The sequence below is a fragment of the Rhipicephalus microplus genome, chromosome 6 (assembly GCF_043290135.1).
Source record: "Rhipicephalus microplus isolate Deutch F79 chromosome 6, USDA_Rmic, whole genome shotgun sequence".
NCBI classification, from domain to species: domain Eukaryota; kingdom Metazoa; phylum Arthropoda; class Arachnida; order Ixodida; family Ixodidae; genus Rhipicephalus; species Rhipicephalus microplus.
The window spans coordinates 20,447,334-20,469,534 of record NC_134705.1 but is presented as its reverse complement, the minus strand read 5'-3'; the positions used below and the strand labels follow the sequence as shown (position 1 = coordinate 20,469,534).

Genomic DNA, 22,201 nt, shown 5'->3' with positions numbered 1-22,201 from the left:
CATGCATATTCAGCATTCGATGGGACAATGGAACTCAATAGGGCACATGCAATCGGCTGCAGAAGTCGCATGCAGCGAGTAGTTACCTTGAAAACTGTTAAGGCCTTGCCTGTAGCAGTGTAGCAACACAGCGTAAAAGCGCTAGCACCCTTCAGAGTGGACTGCTACACATGAGCAGTTCTTTTCTTCATTTTCGGGCTCACTAGACAGGTTTTTAAACTTGAAGTAAATCTGATGCAATTCATCAAAGAGGCTCAACGTTGCACGCACAATGCCACTGTTCACATTGTTTGGTGAGTAAAATCCTTTATGCCGATGAAACTGAGGCAGTCAGCAGCCAGCTACCTTATGAAGCAACGCGATCCAACATTGCAATCAAGCAACTTCAGCACAGCGCCATGCGAAAGTGCCGCGTTGACCCTGTTCGGCACAGCCATACTTGTTTTTTTTTACCAGCGTTGCTAGCACATGGAGCGTTTTCGGGAGTTGCGAATAGAGGGCATGTAGGCATAACTGCCACTGTAACACAGTGATAGAGCATAAGATGTGTTATTCGAAGGGCGCAGGTTCAGACCCTGGCAGTGAAAAATAATCCTTTCGTTCTATTTTCTTTCTTCACATTTACATTAAAATCACATGTAACGACATCCCTGATACATTCCTTGGCATTATTCTTGGTTAGTTGTCATTATTAATGTGTCTAGCAAAGAAAATGAGCCCGTAACTTTAGAGTCCTTAATTGCACATGAGACATTCTCATTATGAAACTACGATTTGTACTAGATGATATGTGTGATCATCACCGACCTCACGCAGACCATTCAAGTTGGCATTTGTTGAAGCTGGCATATACTGCACAAGCCATTGTGTTGGGTACTATAATAAAAGAAGCATGGTCAAAGAGAATTACTGTTCAGCATAGTAGCTACTGCATCACTGCCAGTGTGAATAAATCTGCAGCTACACAGGAGCTGCAGATTTATTATGATCTGAGGAATGGTGAGTTGGGCTAGTCAGTAATGACCTATAATGTATGTAAGGGCGCAAGGAACAAGTCTGTATTTATTAGACAGAATACAAATTAAGAGGAAGCGAAGGGGAAAGAAAAAAAGGCACGAGAGACCAAATCACCAAAAACCTGGGCCACTGCAAGCATAGCACACCCGTCACAAAAAACCAAGATAAAGATTAACATGTATGGCCGCAGAGAGAACACTGTGGGGAAGAGCGGAGCACAGCCGCATTTCTTACAGTGGGCTGCTAGATGAAAGCAGGAGTGGCCTTTCAGAGAATTGAAATGTTCTCAAAGTTTAACATTTAGACAACGACCTGTTCGACCCACGTTTATATGTCCGCATGACAAGAGTATAGAGTAGACAACACCAGTGATGCAGTATAAATAATTATGAATACATATCCCTTTCTGACCTAGCAACCGGTGTACTGGACATGACAAAAAATGCGATGCAGAAATAAATGTAGGCAGAGCTACAATTGGAACCCAAACCACTTTGGTAACATTTTCAAGATTCGAGCAATATGTTTTTAAATGTAGTTCATCCTCGAGCCCTATCTTTTTATGTAGGCACCTCACAGTAATGGCGTCATATACATGGAAATGATATGGTCAAGCATATAAAAAAATTTTAGAAGCTATCTTCTTGCAATTCAATTGATTTAAATCGTGCAAGCTGTCTTATGTCTTCTGGAAACATTGTTTTAAAAAGGTAGCTTTTGTAATCAAAAGTTTGCTGGCAATGCAAGAATGTCTTTATGTCCACTACACTGGACACCAGGATGCGATTGGTGCACATCGTGCTAAACATAGAGGGGAAAAATAAAACAAGAGGCATTTGACAGTCTTGGAGCCCAGGCGTTGAAAAAAGAAACTGGGGCATTTTGGGAGTCTAGCAAAAGCATGAAGCATGAGGAGGGAGCGGTGTTTGATGAAGTTGACCCGTGGACACTTCGTTCTAGATATTTTTTTTTTCTTTGTGACTCTGAACGCTAAGTGAAACAGCTAAGCATGAGAAACTATTTTTTGGGTCAAACAGGCCAAAACGAACCTTGCTCGTGTTTTTTTTTTAATGAAGAACTTTCTAACAGGGCCAAAAACAGCACTCTTTCAAGGAAGATAGCTAAGTGTGTGTACCCGTATGTGCAACAAATGAACCCCAGCATCCAGTATACTGGACATGGTTCTCCTGTGAAAACCATTGTACTTACAGTCTCTTTTATTTATTTTTTTCGTGCTTTTCAAGAGACTCTTAGCTAAAAAAAATTTGTTCTGCCCTAGAAAAAATTTGGGTCGGAAAGGGATGTGACTAACATTGCATGTATCTTCCTGGACATTTTGCTTATTTGCGACTCGTCTGTCTACTTTGGCACCTAAAGGGGATAACTTGTTTCTAGCAGAAATAACTACTTGGACGTCATATCTTGATGCAACCTTTTTCAGGCAGTCAGTAAAATCGTGAACATAAAGAAGAACAGCAAATTTCTTATGCTGCGCCAGTTACAATCATCACCAGGACCTTTTCTAATTTTCTTAATCAAATTCTGGCAGATCTTTACCAATAAGTCCCGTGGAAAGCCTGCCTTTCTCAGTTTACACAACTAAATGAGAGCAGGATTTCTTCAGTACAGATTTAAAACATGAAACTGCAATGGCACTTTCTTGTTTCTGTCAGGTTTTGGTGTAGTTAAATGCATTATGATATTTGTGGTCGTTTTGTGGTGCAGTATAAGCGCTGCCCTTCACTGAAATGGGTTTGAGTATCCTCACTCATTAGAATTTGCTGCTGCCCTTTGGGTAGCATGCATGCACAAATGTCGAATCGGCCTTTCTGTGTGCAGGCTGCGCACAAGTGCAACCAGGAGTATGAGCGCAAGTGCAGCGAGCTGGACAGCTCCCTCAGCCAGAACCCCAACCTGTTTGCCATTGCTGAGCCGAGCGACCTGCGACGCCAAAGCACTGCCCTCTAGCCTCCAGCTGGAGATTTCCGCACACCGGTGCCTCAATGGGATTCCCACCCTCTCCTCACCACCAGCCATGGTGACCACCGTTTTAGCACTCGAAGGGTTAGGTGACCAGGCGGGTGAGCCCTCATGACAGCCTCGAGCACAACAAAACAGCTCAAAACAGAAGGTATAGTCCCAGTGTGCTTTTTGGGATGCTTAAAGAGTTTACCTGAGTTTTTTGCTGCTGTAAACAGTTAGGGCGAAAATCTTTCATTTCGCATAGCCTCACGTGCAATATGCCCCAAAGCAGCAGCTACACAGTATAGTACAACTCTGTCACTTGATTGCTTTCGGGGTGTAGTGACACACCCTTGAGTGCGTAATGAAGTAAACATTGAACGTCTGTTCTTGCTGTTCTTAGAACAGCATTTCAATTGGCGGGGCTGTGTGACACTTCACTCTCACTGTATTGCTTTTTAAACATTGTGAAACCAAGTTGAAAGATGGGTGACTATCGCTTTGCTGCAAAATGTTCCAGGACTTAGCAAGTGTGCACTGAGTGTTGTAAAGCTCATATTAAGAAGCTATAGAAGTCCATTTTCACATTACCTTAAAATAATTGCCTTTCAGCGTGATTTTGAGTCAACACTCACAAATATTGCTGGAGGAGTTGATGAGTGTTTCATTTTTTTTTTGCCAATGCATACTTTTCTTTAGAGCCGTAGTACAAATTTTCATTCTGATACAATTCTATTTTGAGAGATTGTGATTTTCTGACCACAAGCGTATGCCTAATGTCAATTATGCTTCTATGTCCTTATGCATTTCGAACAACTTCCGTGGTCAGAGCCTTGTTATAGGACTGCAGAAGAAGGAAATGGTTTTTGAAGAACCTATAACCTTTTTAGTGTTCCTTGGCATGAGCATATTCTAAAACTTATTCTTAGGATGGCTTTCAGCATGTCATGATAGCTTGCAACATCAAGCGTTGCAGGGTTTCTTCTGACTCATTAGTGTTCGTATTCCACACAAGATTGTGCAATGGCAGTCTATGCTGAAATGACTTCCTAAAAATAATGTTATAATCTGTAAGTTTTTTGCCTGGCATGTACGTATAATTTATTTCATTCATAAAACTTACTACCTATATGGGCTCACCTCTTCCTGAAGTTTTGCAGTGAATGATTTAGCTAATGTGTGCAACATTCAGTGAATCCTGTTGTTTATCAGATTGCAGACCATCCTGTGCAGCTGCTGCTCAGGGGCCATATGTACAAAAGAGGTGTGTCAGTACTTAGGACTTGTCTGCTGGTCATCTTTGCCTCTCACTGTGTCTTCATTCCTTCTTTGCCTTAGGTCAGATGGCCAAGTGTTCGCACATGCTCCCATAATTTACCTGATTTCACCCATGTTGCTATGGTTGGTTGTTGATGTTTTGATGACTTGCATGCACATTTACGTGTGGCAGCACAATGTCTACACATTTTATCTAGAAAACATGATGCAAATCTTGACGCCATATGTTGTACCAGGTACAACAGCAAAAAAGATGCACATCGGGCCATCTACCGATAGCGGCTGTGCTTGCTGCATTACGGTCTCTCACCATTGTCACGGACATGTACTTTATTATGTAGCATTTACTGACTAAATTATTATCTTGTATCTAATTTTTGAATTGAAGCGTTGTTATGACGGTTGTAAAATTGCATTGTCATGCTGTTTTTATTGTTCTTTGTTTTACATATGTATTATTTTGCTGTATTGGCTGGTTTTCTCATTTTCTGCCAGCATAAAAAGCAAATTGAGAACTAGTGGTTATACATGAGCAAAAGTAATCTGTTTTCAGAGAATAAGCAAGAAAAATAAATTACAATCACTGATCACAAGCATGGCACATATGCACCCAGTGCTGGCACCAATGACCACGCATTCGACTTCCCTCGGCCACACATAAGCACTCAGCCTTGCCTCTTGTCTGGTTGATGTTTGCCCACATGCACCACCTCTACCATAGTTTTCATGCTGTCTGCACTCTTAAGTATGTCCAGCTTCGTGAAAGGAGTGCAGGGCTAAAGCAGAGCATTATGCCAACCGAAAAGCAGGGTACCAAAGATAGCACTGTTTCACTGAGCAAGCAATCTCCGCCTTGTATGGTGCTGTGTGCTGACGCTTAAGGCTACATGTTGTGGCAGGGCACGCAAGCCAGCACCGTAATAACTTCAGGGTCTAAGTACTAGCTTATGCTTTTAATTCAACAGGGGTTGCATTTTGTAATCTTAATACAGGAGTTTGTCTCTGCTCACACAAACTCTGTCAAGGTTAATGGTTTCACAGGACGTATCAGTCATAGCATACTCGTCTGCACAGTAACAGTGTCACAAAATTCGTTATGATGGTCATTTGCTGTTCTAGACACTGTAAAGCTTCACAGTGCAAGCTTAGTGCGTTATCTGGAAATTATCAATTCACAGTATTTCAAATGAGCGAACTTAGTGACAGTATTATTCATACTGATGAATGCAGCTAATTAAAGTAGTTAACAATGAGCATGTTGAATTTTGTGGCAAGAACTATGTATCAGTCAGAGCCATACGTTATCAAGTATCAGCTGATATTTTGCTTATGCTACAGTACACCACAGGGGTGGTGTACTGTAATTTCAATGCAGGAGTTTGTTACTGCTCATACAAACTCTGTCAAGGTTAATGGTTTCAGAGGCCACATCAGTCATAGCATACCCACCTGCAGAGTGACTGTGTCACAAAATTCGTTACGATGATCATTTGCTATTCTAGACAGTGTCAAGCTACACAGTGCAAGTTTAGTGTATAATCTTGAAGTTATAAATTCACAGTATTTCACATGAGCGAACTTAGTGACAGTAATATTCATACTGATGGATGCAGCTGATTGAAGTAGTAAACAATGAGCATGTTGGATTTTCTGGCAAGAGCTATGTACCAGTGAGTGTCATATAACGTTTCTGTAAAGCACTATCATTGTTAATCGTTTTTTTTTCTTTTTTTTTCGGTTTGCAATTTTAATACAATTCCCTGTCTTAAACATGAAGTAACATTCAGGATATAATTAGAATATCTTGTAGCTTGAAAAGGCAACAGAAAATCAATGTGACCTAAGCAAATTTTTTGTTTCTTGCTTTTTCAAACATAGCAGTTTTTATTTAAGCCATTTGCAATGCTTTTCTATAAAAATACAAAGTTGGAAATAAAAAGCTTACAGGGTCTCCCTGAATTTGCTTCACTCAGACACTTTTAACAGCGAAAGCTATCAGTGTGACTATTTTATTATGCACTCTATATCTCTCTGATGCTGCTTTTCTTTTTTTAAAAGTCACATGAACACCCCCTAAAGGACATGAGCACTTAAGTCACGTTGCTGTAACCATGCTCGAGAGATGACGTGACTTTTTTGTACCTCACACCTACTTTTTAGTTTGAGACCGCACGAGACATGTTACACTATCATCTTATTTCTTTCGTTTTACGTGCCAAAACAACATGACGAGGCACACTTTAATGAGACCTTTCAAATTGACTTCAACTACCTTGAGTTCTTAAGAGGACCCCTGACACCAAATTTTGAAAGTCGAGTTGCTTGTGTTGTTTCATAGTCCTGCATGTGGGACCACTTTGATCGATTATTCCTGGCGATCGCTGAGCATTCCCTAGAAGATATTTTAATTTGGTTTTAAAGTAAGAATGCGTGCTCCTACCAGTATTCAAGTGCAATCGTCATGCAGCGATTGGATGGCGTCAGGCATAGACGTGCCGTCATCACTGGTTTAATGAAAGGACGAGAGGTACAGGAAGCGAGCTGCCTAAATAGAGCAGCGGCCATGGCGTCCAGCCAGCCAGAAGCCTACAAATGCTCTGGGCGCCACAAGCCACCGGCTCTGGTAATCTTTTTTCTCTTGCCGGCTGGCCGCCACTAGCTCTACGCTACAAGGGCTCCTTGCCTAGCGTCATGTGATAAAAAGGAATGTAAAAGGTGTAAGGAGAACATATAAAGAATATGTACATGTGCGGCAGTTCCTAAAGTGTCCACTGTGAAGTCCGAATGTCGTCAGGGTGGAAAGCCTACGGAGGAGTCTGACAGTTCCCGTGGGCAGCACTGAGAACTACGCAGCGGGCGAGGACCACGATGATTGCGCGTCGTTAGGAGCAGTGAGGAAGGCAGAGAAGGACATTGGAAACACCGGTGGTGGAAGTCGTGTGAACGGCGTGACCTACGCTGCTCCAAGCTTCAGGCGTTGCAGCTTCTTGAGGACCGACAACAGTGCGTTTGTCGACAACGCGATGCACATCGTGGCCGAACTACGAGTCATGGGCTGTGCATAGAACTGCTGCAGCCCACCTTCAGACGGTGACAAGACGATGGATGTGTAGTGGAATGGCTGTCCAAGATAGCGGATGGTATCCTGCTTGTAGGCTGGCACCAGAGCGTCTGGCGTGGCTCTTCAGAAAGGCGGGAAAAAATCCTTGCAGGTATGTCTGCAAAATTCTGGCTGCCATGTGAGAGGTTGGAGAAGTCGTTTTTGGGCTGGCAGTCCATGAGGGTTTGAGCAGCAGGCACCGGTGTGCCGGGAAAACTGATGGCGTGCAGGGTCACAGCGGGCTCTGGGTCCATAGTGTGAGTGGTGTCGCGGGCCTCCACAGCTGCCGGGACAGGCGTTGAGTCTGCAGGCAGGTCAGCCAGCCTGGCTGAGGCCGTCAAATCGCCCGGTGTAGATAGTGCAGTCAACCATGTCTTTGCAGCGAATCGGATGGCGCACGAGGCAGTGGCCCGTGTCGAATCTGCAACAGAGAGAAGTAGCAATGTCTTTGTTGCCAGAACCGGCACATCAGAGGCAGGATCTGTGAACTCTAAGGTCATGGGTCTCTTAGTCAACGACTTGATCGAAGTGGGAGGGTAGTCTCCATCACCTGTGTAGCCGGTAGGCGGCAGGACAATGGTCTTGAGTAGCCATAGTGCGGGAGGTGTCTTGGTAGGTAATGAGCCAGGTGCTGCGGTGTCGCTCTTAGGAAAAAGATCACGGTTGACGCCGTAAAAATCGAGCACGGCGTCTCGCAGATTATCGTATGGGCGAGGGCTCCAGGAGAAGTAGGGGAGGCGGCGTTTGAGGTCATGTAGAAGATGATATTCTAATACCTCGTATGGGGAACCCTTGGATCCAGATAACGTTGCAATCCAAGGCCGCCGCAAACTCCTTGAACTATGACTCTAGGCGAGAGGTCCAAAATGGTGGCAGTGGCGGGTCTAATTCTGCCAGGCTTGCGCTGGCTGAAACTTGGCCACAGAGCTCAGTGGCAGTTGTGCAGCGTCGGTCACTTGTCCTTGTGTTCGTGGTCACCAAATTGTAGCAACTGGACGGCGTCCGACAAAGACGTGCTATCGTCGCTCGTTTGATGGTAGGACGACTTGGGGAGAAAGCGAGCTGCTGAAGTAGAGCGGCGGCCGTAGAATCGAGCCAGCCAAAAGCCTACGAACATTCCTGGCACCACGAGCCACGGCACTGGTCATCTTTTTCTCTAGCTGGCTGGCCGCCACTATCGCTACGCTACAGACATTTTCTGTAGTTGCACATTGCCTGTAATATGTTTATGGTGTGGGCCGAGTTTTTTTTTCTACCTCACAATAAAGAACGCAATTGCATGTCGACAGAGACGCCCCATGTGAAGTAGCAGAGGTCAACATTTGCGGGACGCGCACAATACCTCTATTGGCAAGCCAGGACTACTGTTAGTCACCCCTCTTGCCCTGTTGTTACGCTGCTGCTTACAACAGCAATGCTTTTCTGAGGGGGGCAGGCTCAAAGCACCCACATCGTTTCATTCTTCACCATCCGCAGGTCCCCCTATTCGAAAACAATGCATTTCTGCGTCACCGAAGCTTGCGTGCACGTATAGTGTCAGGCACTGCATGTTCTGCTGTGGCGTGTTAGTTTGTTATGGTATTTAGGTAGTGTTTCAAACTCATGCAAAGTCGTTCTGAATTAACGATGCTAGCATTAATTATATGATGCATTAGAGCACATAATATATAACTTTAATATATAACTTTGGCATTCCCAGATGCAAAGGTACAAATTACTGTAAACAACTTGCAAACAAAACTTTCACTGTCAGGGGTCCTTTAATGTGCTCATTAATCTAAGCATATTAATCTTATTGCAGTTCAATTGCACAGAAGTGCAACTGCTGTAGCCAGGTGTTGGCATTCAGTGGCGTACCAACACTTTTGTGAGTGGAGAGGCAAGCCTACCTCATCACCCGTCATTATATATACAGTGATATCTTGGTATAAGGAACTTCAGGGGACTGCGGAAATTTGTTCATTATTTCAAAAGGTCGTTATAGTAAAAGCTCGAAAATTAACCATAAATACTTATGTTCACTGACCAAAACAACTTACCTTTACAACGATTGGTTCTTGAACTCGTTTTTCACGAAAAAAAAATGCACAAGTAAACACCAAAAATGTACGTTTACTTTAAGAAGTTTTTTTTTTTTGATGCGAGCAGTACAAATTTTGCAGCGCGAAGGCCTCCAGCTCATCCACATTCCTGTGGTGCGATTCGGTTTTTTGGTCACAACAGCCTGCTTTTTGCCTTCAAGTTGCCGAAGAATATCCATTGTCTAGCTTAGCAAAAACTGCTTCTGCTTCTTTATCACAAGCAGAGATTAACTAATTTGTAGTATCACCGCAGCACGAGCGCCGACTTGCCTTGCGGACGCAATAAGTAATCGCCGAAAAGAGATGAACACGATTAAAAAAAACGAGGCCTCCAAAGAAAAATCCGAAGCGTCACGGCTGTCAGCGCCTCTTCCAAAAAAAAAAGAAGTGCTAAAAAAGAAAATTCCTCGCATTTCGTTTTCTGCTCTCTCGCTGTCTCAGGTTTTCCGTGCCCATGCTTCCTGCTCTGCAACTCCCACTCTGCCTCGCTGAGCTTACCCTCCCGTGTTGCCCTCGCCTCTGCGCTTGCTTGTAAACTTGCAACGTTGGCGTTTCAACAAAAAGAAAGAAAAAAAGTCGTCCTTTAGTTTTTTTTTTCCTCCACACCGTCGCGCGTCTTCCGAGAAGCAAGGCATCCGTTCGCTTTGTCGTCTCCTTGTGTACCGCTCCGGTGGTCGCGACAGATTTCAGAACATAAATTCATAATACTGAGGCGTTGTTAATATAATGCGGAACTAAATTAATGCTCGTTATTCTGAAAAGTTCAGTTTTCTGAAGTACGTAGTAGTGAAATAATTTTACATTGAAACTATTAGCAGTCAATATGGCTTTTTTTAAAAGCTCATTAATGTGGGGTTCGCTCTACGGAGATTTCACTGTGTATATATATAAATATATGTGTGTGTGTGTGTGTGTGTGTGTGTGTGTGTGTGTGTGTGTGCGTGCGCGCTTTATGGATGTACTCGCACTTTCATATAAATTGGCATACACAGAGGCGACACGACGACCGTGCTTTCTTATATACCACGAAGTTCAATCACACTTTTAACAGGCCGAGCTATGGTGTTCTTAGCCATATTTCAGCGTACAATACGACGCTCATCTTTCTATCACACCTGTTTCTCTGATTATGCTTTGGCAGTTAACATGTAAAGATACCACAATAGTTTGTTTAATAAATTTGTCATGAATGTTGGTCGTTGGGATGGAGATGTACCAAGCGTTAATGAGGATACATTCGCGTTGAACGAGGCTTCAGCTGCCACTCATCGAAACATACATTTGACAAACCCGACTTTATCAATGTACAGTAAATATTTAATTATCCCTGTTAAGGCACACTTTACTTTCATTCTATAGGCGGATTCCCATGATGAAGGAATCAGCCATGTATTTTGAACGAATAATTGCTGTTACATTTTTTCATAATAAGTATTACACTTTCTCGCATATATTCAAGCTGGTGTGTATTATAATTTGCCTTGTTTGCTAATAGTCTGAAGGCTGTTTCTGGAGCACGCAAATATAAATATTATTGCTATTGTTATTCTACTGTTATTAATCTATTATCCACTTCTCAACCCTTTTCTTTAAAAGTGTATAATTTGTGGTGTTAAGGGCAAACTACATTGTATACACTCATTGTATTTGTATTAACATTTTTTAAGGGGCCCCCAGGCACCTGCATAAATACATCAATACAAATGGGGTGAACAATATTTTCCTTTGATAGAAAAAAAATGTGGGCAAATATAACCTTAAACTGCACCTCGTTACTTCTTTTATAAGTGGTCGTTAGCTGTATATGATTGGTGTAAACAGTTTTTGCGATGCACACAGCACCAGCTTGTTATGCAAGGCAACAAATGACACAAAAGTGATCCATCGCGTAATGACCGCTTATGCACGACCACATAAAAATTAGAAAATAAACTATCTTTGATACGGCATATTGTTTCTCATTGGTTCTTCAGCATTTAAAATTTTTTGTGTGCCACAAAATTGCCTGCTTGTTATATGACCTCACGAAGCCGAAGAGCATCTCCTTCTAATGTAATTCAAAAAAGCTAGCTGCCAATCATATAAGCAGAGATGGATCATGAGTAAATATTTCCACTTGTAGCATAATGATGTTTAGTAGCTTGTGCGAGTATACATCTCTGTGAGCTCATACTTGCTGAGAGAAAGAGGAATAGAGAGAAATAAGCAGCGCTGCACCTGTGTACTTCTTTGCAGTCAGGTGTATTTTGAGCTGTAAAAGAATATTCAAGTTGAGTGAAAACCAACTAGCCCGACTCCTAAATAACCATTCATAGTCCTGAAAAACACGGTTTTTCACCTTCTCCCTGGTCTGGTGGTTCAAGTTGTGGGGCAAGCTTAAAATCTGAGCTTCCTACTGAGCTCAAGTTCACTGCTTTATTCGTGGCCACTTTGCAAGCTGCCGGTATGGCTCCAAGCTACCACAAGCAAGGCTCATCAGGTTTATCAGAGAATAAAGCGGAAACAGTTTTCGGCACTTCAGTACGGAAACACTTGAGCATCCTGAAGGATTTGCCACACTCATCGGCTCGCAACAGCTTTGACAGAGCAGCAGTGATGATATATCTTTTTCGAAGATAATTATTTTCTGGAGCAGCAAACACATTGACCATTTTTTTTTAATTTCCTCACTCCCATTCGTAAATGCATCAACAAGTCACGACAAAATAAAAACATGAACAAGTGGTGTAATATTACAAGGGCCCTGTTCAGCGCTTGCCTGCTCTGCAATACTGCAGCACAAGACGCGAAAGCATCGCATAGGCGACCCACACCACAAAGAGCCTACAAGAAAAATCGTCACAGCGGAAATGTTGGCGAAATTTCACTATGTTGTAACATTGTCTCGTAACATTTTCATCCTCTTGTAAGAACATGATCGAGTGATTACTTTTGTGACGGAAACCTTCGCATTACTTGTTGGCTTCCCCAGCGTGCAGCCAAAAGTGACCACTGTCGAAAGTGAGGGGGCGCAGCCCCCCCAACTTTTCTCAGTCGAGAAGCTCGCACCTCCCTTGCTCCCCCGGCTGATACTCCTATGTTGGCATTCATCATCACACGAAAGCCATTATAGAATTTTTCATAGAAATATTGCCATAAATACTTACTTTGGCATATGAGCCACTAGTTGTTGTACAGAGCTGTAAATTTACTCAGAGACAGAAAGGAGCACAAATGAACGTGGCTGATATTTCGGACGTGAATAAGGACGCGTAAAGACACTAGGTTGACGACTGCCAGTAATGTAAAAATGGCACCATGAGTGATAAACATGGAAGAATTTCTCGCATGCCTGCTGGTGCACAAAGCTGCTTCATTACACTGAAGATTATGCTTCTAACGGAGTATTTTTAACACTGCTTTAATCTTGTCACACTCACATACTGATTGATTGATATGTGGGGTTTAAAGTCCCAAATTCACCATATGATTATGAGAGACGCCCTAGTGGAGGGCTCTGGAAATTTTGACCACCTGGTGTTTTTTAACGTGCACCCACATCTGAGCACACGGGCCTATAACATTTTCGCCTCCGTCGGATATGCAGCCACCGAAGTCGGGATTTGGTCTAGGGACCTGCGGGTCAGCAGCCGAGTCACACTCACATAGCTGCATGTTGTCTAGCACACAAAAATGATGACACCAAGTCCTTGAATGAAAGAAATTAAATGGATACATATGTGTATTGTACGTTCTTCTGTTGTTTGCATGTATTTTTGTGCACCCGCTCGTTTGAAAACAAGAGGTGATTTGCTCGAAAGCACGGCATCTTCAACACAGTTTTTTTTTTCTGTTTTTCGCACTGGATATTGTGCTCTTGATCAATTTTAGCTCTCACTGGAACCATATACGACGTATTTCACAGGTGCACATACTGCTTGATGGAATACTTCCTCATCTGGTCTTTGCATGATTTCAAGCTGCAGGAAGCTACATAGTTACCCTGTCATCCAGCATGTTAACCGTAGAATGAAATTGGTCTGATTTGCTTTTTCTTAGACATTTGGAGCTATTGGCTTTTTTTGAGGTTGTGACATTCTGAAGCACACTATCACTAAATTGCTGCTGAAAAAGCTACTTTTAGAATATGGCTGCACATTTTTCACAAATTCATTGTGTAATCACCCAGAACAGTGTTAATGCTGGTCGATTATGTGCTTTAATTTGTTAGAATGATGGAATGTTGCACTAGTAAATCAAGCTAAGCAGTGATAATGGAAGACGAAAACAGTCCCAAACACTGACCATTGGTGTAATGGTCCCACTTTGACGTAAGAAAACGTAAGCACGAATTTTATCTGGGAATAGCCAGAAATAGCTCTGGCACATGTACATCTCTGTGACCCCACCCACTTTAGTTACCAATAGAAAGTACTAATAAACATTTAATCTCTCTATGCATGCAGAGATTAACTGTTTAAACTTGGTGCATTTTCTTTATGGAAGATTATGAAAATTTCACTTACATGCGCTTGCACTGATTCACTTGTACATGCCAATCCTTCGCCACAGATTCATTTATTCATTTTCATATCTACTTAAATTTGCATTCACCAAGTTCTTGTGCGTGCTTGGTTGATACAGTTGAAGAAACAGTTAAACATTTATTTTTTTACCTAACTATCATTAGGGTCCAATTATGCACTCAACACTCCAGTAGCCAGTAAACAGACACAACTAAAGGTGAAAAAAAATTTGTAAACTGGAACAGCACAAAATTTTGTTAACTTATGCTCTGAGGAGCACATGTGTGTTGGTGTTTTGTTGTTCTTCTACTTTTTTCTTTCTCCACAAAGCAGAGCATGATTTCATTGGATCATTGTGTATCTAATTCTTACTTTCTTTCATCTCCGTTATGAAAAATACATATAAGGAATACCTCTGACTGTCTTGTTTCTGCTCTTTGGTCAATCAATTGCCCATGAGTAAATGTTTCTATCCCATGAATCTTCAATACTAGTTCGAATGATTACTTGTGGTTACAAGTCTCTGAATCTAGTACATCAAAGTTCTGGCCAGTTGGTTTGTGTTAAGTGTTAATTTACAATGCTTGTGGTTTGCCAAAGTTAACATGCACTGGCATGCTACAATGAAGCGTTGGCAAGCATTCTTTTTAACTTTTACACATGAGGACCATTCACTTAAGAAGACCAGTCCCGCAATCCTGATTATGGCAGTCAATTTTTTCGGATGAAAGGCTTGGTTATAAGGGTGCTCTCCTTCCTTACTTCTTGATTGTGGTGTGTATTTGACTGCACTGTCTTCTATCAAAGGCCTATAGCCTATGCCAAAAGGCTACTTCGGCGTTCAGAACGTTCCTTGAATGAGCTTGTCCACAAGACTCCAAAAATGTCTTGTTTGTGTTCTTTTATTCTTGCCAGCACTTATAGAAGTTCGAAGTTCGGCGTAGTTCATTAGAATGTTCCTTTAGTTGAATAGCACACCATGAAAGCTTTATGTTACCACCTATTCAAGCAATGCCCAATTAACAACATGCTCCATCTTGTTTTGCGACCTTGCAATATATTTCTTCCTGCTAAGATACCATGTAACTTTCTGAGCATCGTTTGTATCTACACAATCTCTTTTATTTTTTCTTCAGTTGTTCACTTGTTGACACAAGCCTTCTAGTGCGTGCAAGGCACTGTAGATGACAAAGTGGCTGAACAAAGCCTAACTGTTTTTTTTGTCTGACACTACGCAGGCCTTCTATTACCAGCATGATGGGGCAGAACTGGTCCATCTTGATAGCTTGTAAAAGGGCGCGTACAGTGAGGAAAAATTAAAACCAAATAATTACATTTCTCATGATACTATATGTGCAGAGAAAAATAAATAAATGGTTGTTTGTCGACAATCACTCCACTAAATTGAATTCAAGGTTGCTGATAAGCCTTACACAGAGCTTTTAGCTTAAATGGTAAAAGCGCGCGTGCTGAATAAAATAAAACATGCACACACATGAAGCAGCTTTGAACAGCATATTCACGAAGCAAAACATGAGCACATTATGAGAATATTACTAGGCACCAATGAAATCAAATTATCTTACTGTTGTGTGTGTGCCTTCATATTGTGTTTGTGTTCAGTGTGCTCTCAAATATGTATTGTCACATTGGTCCAGCATAGAGGTTTCTTTTTTGTTATTTTCCTTGATTTTTTATGAGGAATGTGTGCTTTCCGGGAGAACTAAACAAATCTTGAGCATATATGTTGTATCACTTTTCTGCAATGTGAAACCGACTGGCTCTCTTTCATTCTGTTAGTTGGGGACATGCTGAACAATACCTGTGCTTGTGGAACTACCTGTAAAAAAGAAAATATACTATCGTGCTCGTTTTAAATGTAGTATGCTTGATTATTGGAATAAGTAAGCCATCAGAAAAATCAACTTAAGGCTGTGACATATGCACTCATGCCCTCTGATTTCCAGTGTGAAAAAAATTCTTCAAAGTGAACTTTTGCTTCAAAATATGTATGACTCGTTAGCCTTTGTAATCAAGTAACCGTTAAGAGACCTAGATTATTTTTAACAAGGTCCTTTTTTATGCTAACATATTTTCTTGTTTAACTAGTGATCAGAGCCCACATTACCAAGAGATCAGCTGCCCTTGAATGATGCGTAAGACCAGCACAAAACTGTGCATAACGCACTGCTACAAATTACTGCTACTACAGCTGGTGCCTAATGAAAACACATTGCCCAAGTATTTCTCACATATTGGGCTTTTTTTAAAGAGACCCTGCAACACTTTTTGAGCATGGTCAGAAAATGCTGTTGATTGGTAGTGGAGCCTCCTGGGTACATGCGAGCCAAATATTATAGCGTGTCATGGGGCCTGGAATTCGCAAATAGTTCTCAAAGTCAGCTGAAAATCGTTCTCTGTTCTCTGGACAATTGACGCTACATGGTCAAAAATCACTCACTACAGCCATTGGCTGATTTAAACATGGCACACTCGGTCCTTACTAGGGCCGCCAAGAGAGGCTGGCACTTGTCTATGTGTGCATGTGCCATCGCGCTGAAAAGCTGCGTACTCGAAAAAAGAGAAAGTGCACTAGACCACTGATGCAGGGCAGTGATGCATTTCATGGCTATGAAAAAGGACTGCAGGCCCCCTTTAACATTATTAGTGTTTCGTGTGTTCGTTTGTTATTCTAAATGTTCACTTTAAAAATTAGTAATAAAAAATTTATCTCGGATCGACACACCACTGCAGGACAATGCAGTGTTTTCTTGCCCCTTCTGAAGTGCAAATGTCCAAGTGCTTATACAGCACTTATGTTTCACAAATAACTTTTCTTATGTTTCACAAATAACGCAAATAACTTTTCAGAGCCATCTTCTTAGTTTTATTGTGATAGCAAGTAAATAGACATTCTCGACGGGCTATCGCCGTCTGCTTCACCGTTGTCGTCACTGTCATATTTCGTATAAAGTACAAATCGATGAAATCCTCATTGAAAATTGTATGTTCTACTGAGGGTAAAAGTGTACAAACGAAGCGAACGAAAGCAGTTGAAGCACAGATGAAAGGAGTTGACCCCTTGGCGTCGCATGGAGGACACATGTGATGACATTGTCTTCAGTTGCTAGTAGTGCATTGGTCATCTTTCTTTGTGTGCTGTGTTAGTTGCAACCCCTGTACCACGAACATCACCCCGCATGGAAAGCCTGCTGTCGATTGCTACTAGGCAGAGAGCTAGGAAACACCAGGCCTGCTCTGAAGTTAAATGAAGGAACGCGGGGAGGAGGGGGATGTGTCACTGGAGCAGCAACTATCAACTGCAATCAAAGGGCACAGTCGTGATTGCTGGCGCGCGTGCTATCTTGGCAAGCATAAGCTGACGCGTCATATACCCTTCGACACGCTGTGCTTCACAATGTAAAGAGACTGTGCAAAAACCGCAACTGTCCCTGAAACGGTTGTATTCTTACATCAGCAGTTCCTAAGCTTAGGCCTGATTGAATCCAAAGGAGTTATAAACTGCCGCCCTTACTTTGTATAACATTGCAGTTTGTTGCTATTGAATTCATTGCTTCACCCTTGCAATGAAGCTGTGATTTTTCAGTAGAACTGGTTTTGGCAGTCATTTTTATTAGAAATGGATAATTATTGCACATTTCTTAAGCAGCTTAGGCATGCATTTTTATGCATGTATGTTTTAGTTATCATTGCGTCTTTTTAATATCTTCTGCCATAAAAGTATTTTTTTACCATGCCACACAGTACAGTAATGCTGTGACTATACATGTGACATTTATGCTACTACTTGTTGTGGCTTGCATGCAGTCGCAGGTATTCTTTCATGACATCACTGTTTTCAGAACAATTATAATAAGCTGGGCAACAACATATGTAGATGCACAATAACATAACTCAAAATTCGTGTAAATCTTCTTGTGTTGTCCTTCTGTTCCATGGAGTCAGTCAGAATTATGGAGTCACCAAGTCACTTGCCAACCTTAAGTTTTGTTCTCCCAGCATATTTAGTGCAGTTTCTCATCTCAAGCATGCCGAAAACAGAAAGAAGAAACTTCAGAGCGAAAAACACTTTAGTAGTTTCAGAAGCCACTATGGTAGCAGCTGGACAATAGCTTGCCACGTGCACCTCAAAGCATTTAGGAAAACATTCACGATTTCTTTGTTACAAAAGATGTGACTCACAAAAGTCTGAGGTAAAAAAAAAGATGCAAAAAGGAGAAAAGGCACTTGAAGACAACCATCCAGTTTATATTGTCCAACACAGATAATAAATTAAATGAAAGTGTAGACTATATATTAGATCCTCAGCTGGGTGCAGTTTAGTTAAATAGGTGCTATGGTTATTGTACGCAGAAAGTTGTCTCCTCAAAAGTACGGCTTTTTGTGATGTGTACATTGCAAAAGAAAACTGTCCAATTTGCTTTTGTTGGTATAGTTTTTTGTGATGCATATGTTTTAAAAGAAATCTATCAATGTCACTTTGATAGGTAAGCCTAAGTGCAATGGGCTATAAGTCGGTAAGAACTACAATACTTACTCGCATACTCCTGGCACTTTTTTTTTTTTTTCGGAAAACTGATAGAAAGTTGGGGGATGCAAGAAACGTGAGAGGGAAATTTTCCGCAAGAACGTACCAAGTGAGAAAACAAGATAAAACAAAAAAACAAAGTGACCAGAAATTGGAATTCTCATCCTATCAACTCACTACAACCTTTGAGAAGTACTAATCAAGAACTAAGGCTTAATGGGGCAGACTGGCCATAGACATTTTTTTTATTTCTTCGGCAATCTTGATCAAACTACACAGGATTATGCAGTTTTTTTTCTGCAGATTTCAAATATTTAATTAGTTTTCCTGTAACTCATCTTGTTTCTGAGATAACCTAAGTTCACTCCTTATTTTTTAAGGCTGCCTTAGAAAATAAGTGCTTAATTAAAAGTGATATTTAAGATATGCCAACATAGACTAATGACTATAGAGTGAAAGTATGCAAGAGTTTTTTGTTTTAGGCCTTTCCTGGTTATTTTACGGCATAATAAACTATTCATTTGAAAAAGCAGTTGGAATTGTATTACAATTCTGATGAGTAAATAATTAAAAAGGCTCGTGCTCTAAATTCTGCTCCCATACTTGCATTCTACACACATACAGGTTTTCATTGCAAAAAGAACTGTTGTTGTGCCTGCCCTAGGTGCAGAGATATTGAGACCTCAAAATTCAACTGTCGTAAATTTACTTTGTTGAGAAAAATGGAAAAAACTGAAAACACACAGCTTCTTTAAAAAGCAACAATCATGGTGCACATGTTTTGCAATCCTCATAAAGGTGCTCATGAATTTGTAGGAGAGCTTCAAACACAGATGCCGGCCAATTATAAAGAAGCCTCGAAGTCGGTTCCTCATTTTTTTGCAGGTTCTGCATGTTAACAGCACTAAGAATCTAGACAGAATGACATTACATAAAAATCCACTTCCTGGTGTGTATAGGGATTTGCAGAGGGATAGAAAAGTACTTGCAGAAACCAAATATGTCAATTTTAAAAAATGAATTTTTTTGTCACTTTTCGGTACCAAAACCAGTCTGCTTCCTTAACAATAAAACCACAGGTTCAACAGAAGACAAGATTTATTTGAGACACAAAAGAGTTTTGAAATACCTCTCGCAAAACTTTCAGGCGTAGAGTTAGCATACGACGTCAACCTTGGGCCAATGGCCATGCAACACGAAATCGTCTCCAGTTACTTTTTGACAAAATACAGTTTTGCCATCTATCCCAGTCTTAGGCACACGGAAGGCCCACCACATCTTGGTGGCTTTCAGCTGCCCGCACTGCTATTGCCAGCAGCGAACACAAAACTTGTTGACTCCTAAGTGCCTACCGACGGCCCTGTTGCCGTTGTTTAGTGCATAATCAATCCCTGTCAACTTGAAAGTAGCCGTGTACCTTCCGTATCATCCCACAGTGCAACCACAGAATAGACACAACACGCTGCAGTGCGCACCTGTCAGTTTGACTTTGACTTGCTGTGGATTTGATAGTATATGCATAATGCCTAAGAGATGACGCCAGGCTGTAGTGTGCTATAATTCATCATCAGTGGTTGGAAGGGGCAGACGACATTACAGCTGCGATTTCTGTAAGTGCAATAATTACTTGCGGAAAGCTTTTTTTGTTTGGGCTACAGGAGGGGGGAGGGAGGGTGCAAGAATCACGCGAGTGCGAGTATTACGCCATTAAATACGGTATTTCCAATGTCATGGTCAGAAAAGACAAGAGTGCTTTATGAATTCATTTTGAGAAGGCCTTGGTTGAGATCCTAGAATATGTGTCCGAGTTATAAAAGAACTTTTGCTTAGTGATGTGGCTTCAGCAGGAAAGTGAATACCAAATAGTTCATATTGACCTAAATTTGTGACATTGAAACTTTCGTGGCAGATGTTTTAGGCAAACAAGTGTTAAAATAGCTTTTGAAGTGGTCTGGAACGCAGCGAACAAAGACCTTTTGCTAGTGGCCCGTCCACCTGCAACAGTCTTTGTCCATATTTTTTCATCGCACGAAATAAAAAAAATACCTAATACTGAAGACACAGTGGGGTTTGAACCCAGGTCCGCTGTTTGCCAGCCAGTATTCTACCACTGAGCTACGCCGGTGCTTGGGACTTGTTTGCAAACTTGCCTTAGGCACGCTTGATGTCAGGAAAGGAATCGCGTTAATATGAGTAATAAAGCCTGTTAGAACAGCAAAAGAACAACCAGGCATCCCGCAATGCGAATAGCATAACAAGTAGTCGTACAACCCATTACAAAAGCTTGTTCTTGATCACCTATTAACTTTGTTGCATACCCACTTCAGGCATAATTCCTCATCATCGTCAGCCACTGCATGAACAATTGGCTCAAATTTTCTTGCAAGCGCTTAGCGGACACCACGCTTCTCGGAAGAATGACGAAGGATAGCTTAGCTAATGTCGGCCTATTACCCAGAAATTATTATTATTAATGCCATAGTGGGTACCCAGCAAGTGTGCTTGCAGCAGTTACCCAATGAGTGTCTAGAAAAGGCTCTGAAAGGCCGCTCTTCCAGCTTTCACTGGGACTGTGCTATGCCTTCTGCACAGGCCTGGCATTTTTTTAAGTTCGTCTGTAAGCTACACAGGCATGACTGGTGTAAAACACTTTCTTAACTCTTTCGTTACTGTGCGAAAATGGTTGTTTTTCATATGTCTAGGGAAGATCGTTTTTGCCAGTTCCCAAAGTACTCCAGCAAGCATTGCAGGTTACCAAACTTTGCACAATGAAATGCTCTTTCAAAAAATTCTATGTTGTAGAGCAACAAAATATTTTAAAATGAATAAAAACGTGAGAAGTGTGTAACTTTTGATTGTTAGCTAGTAAACAGTGCAATAAAAAACATTATATATGCAGAAATATTCAAAACAAGGAAAGTTCAGAATATGCATTTTGTAGATGAATGACCCAGGAACAGTATAAAATTAATGAATGTTGTACAAAATTTTTCTCTTCTAATAGACAAAGACCAAATCGAGGTGCTGCTTCGTTGCTTGCAGCATGCGGTGAAGCATTGCGTGGTATCTCGTGAGGCACAAGTGAACTTGTACACCTTTCTCAGTAAATTTTTGTTGTGTTGCTGTAAGAGTCTCCAGGTCTTCCAATATAAATGGACGCCGGTAAAGTGAATAATCCCTCTATAAACGAGATGTCCAATGAACTTTGTTATTTTATCTAGTGTTGCCTCTTTCCATGAGCCACCCCACTTCGCATAGGTTGGTGTTCCAATAAATGCATCCAAGCATATTTCTTTGCATTTTTGCACGTATCATATATAAAAAAAGAGAATATCATGCACAGTTATAAAAGGCTTTGCACTGCTCTGTAGTCAGGGCCAAGATGTGCTCCCAGGCCTTCTTGTCGTTAGGAGAAGGTCTGCAGCTGGCGCCAGTACACCACGCCCAGCGAAGTGTGGTCCTCACACGTAACCAGAGTAGCTTTAAGATTGTGCACAAAGGTCACAAGCTATACGCACTTGCCGCGAAGGAGACAACTTGAAGATGTAAATAAAACAAACCAAAGAATGGCTGTGGATGTCTCAGGCTGACGCCAAACGTCGTTGCCATAAAACTTGAGGCTGAGGTGCTGTTATCCTCAAACTCTAAGCTCGCCCCCACTCAATTCAGATAGGGTTGCAAGACAGTTTCGAGCAGCGCATGTGTTTTG

At 41.6% G+C, this 22,201-nt stretch overlaps 1 protein-coding gene across 4 annotated transcripts in view; it reads left to right on the top strand.

The window, feature by feature from the left end:
• The window catches only part of Plc21C (Phospholipase C at 21C), a 685,580-nt gene extending 669,759 nt beyond the window's left edge, over positions 1-15,821 (top strand). For all 4 annotated transcript variants that reach the window (XM_075865841.1, XM_037419231.2, XM_075865843.1 and 1 more), the window contains one exon: positions 2,857-15,821. In XM_075865841.1, the coding sequence (XP_075721956.1) occupies positions 2,857-2,985 (129 nt within the window). In that variant the 3' untranslated portion in view covers positions 2,986-15,821. The remainder of the gene's footprint in view (positions 1-2,856) is intronic.
• Positions 15,822-22,201: the final 6,380 nt, after the last annotated feature.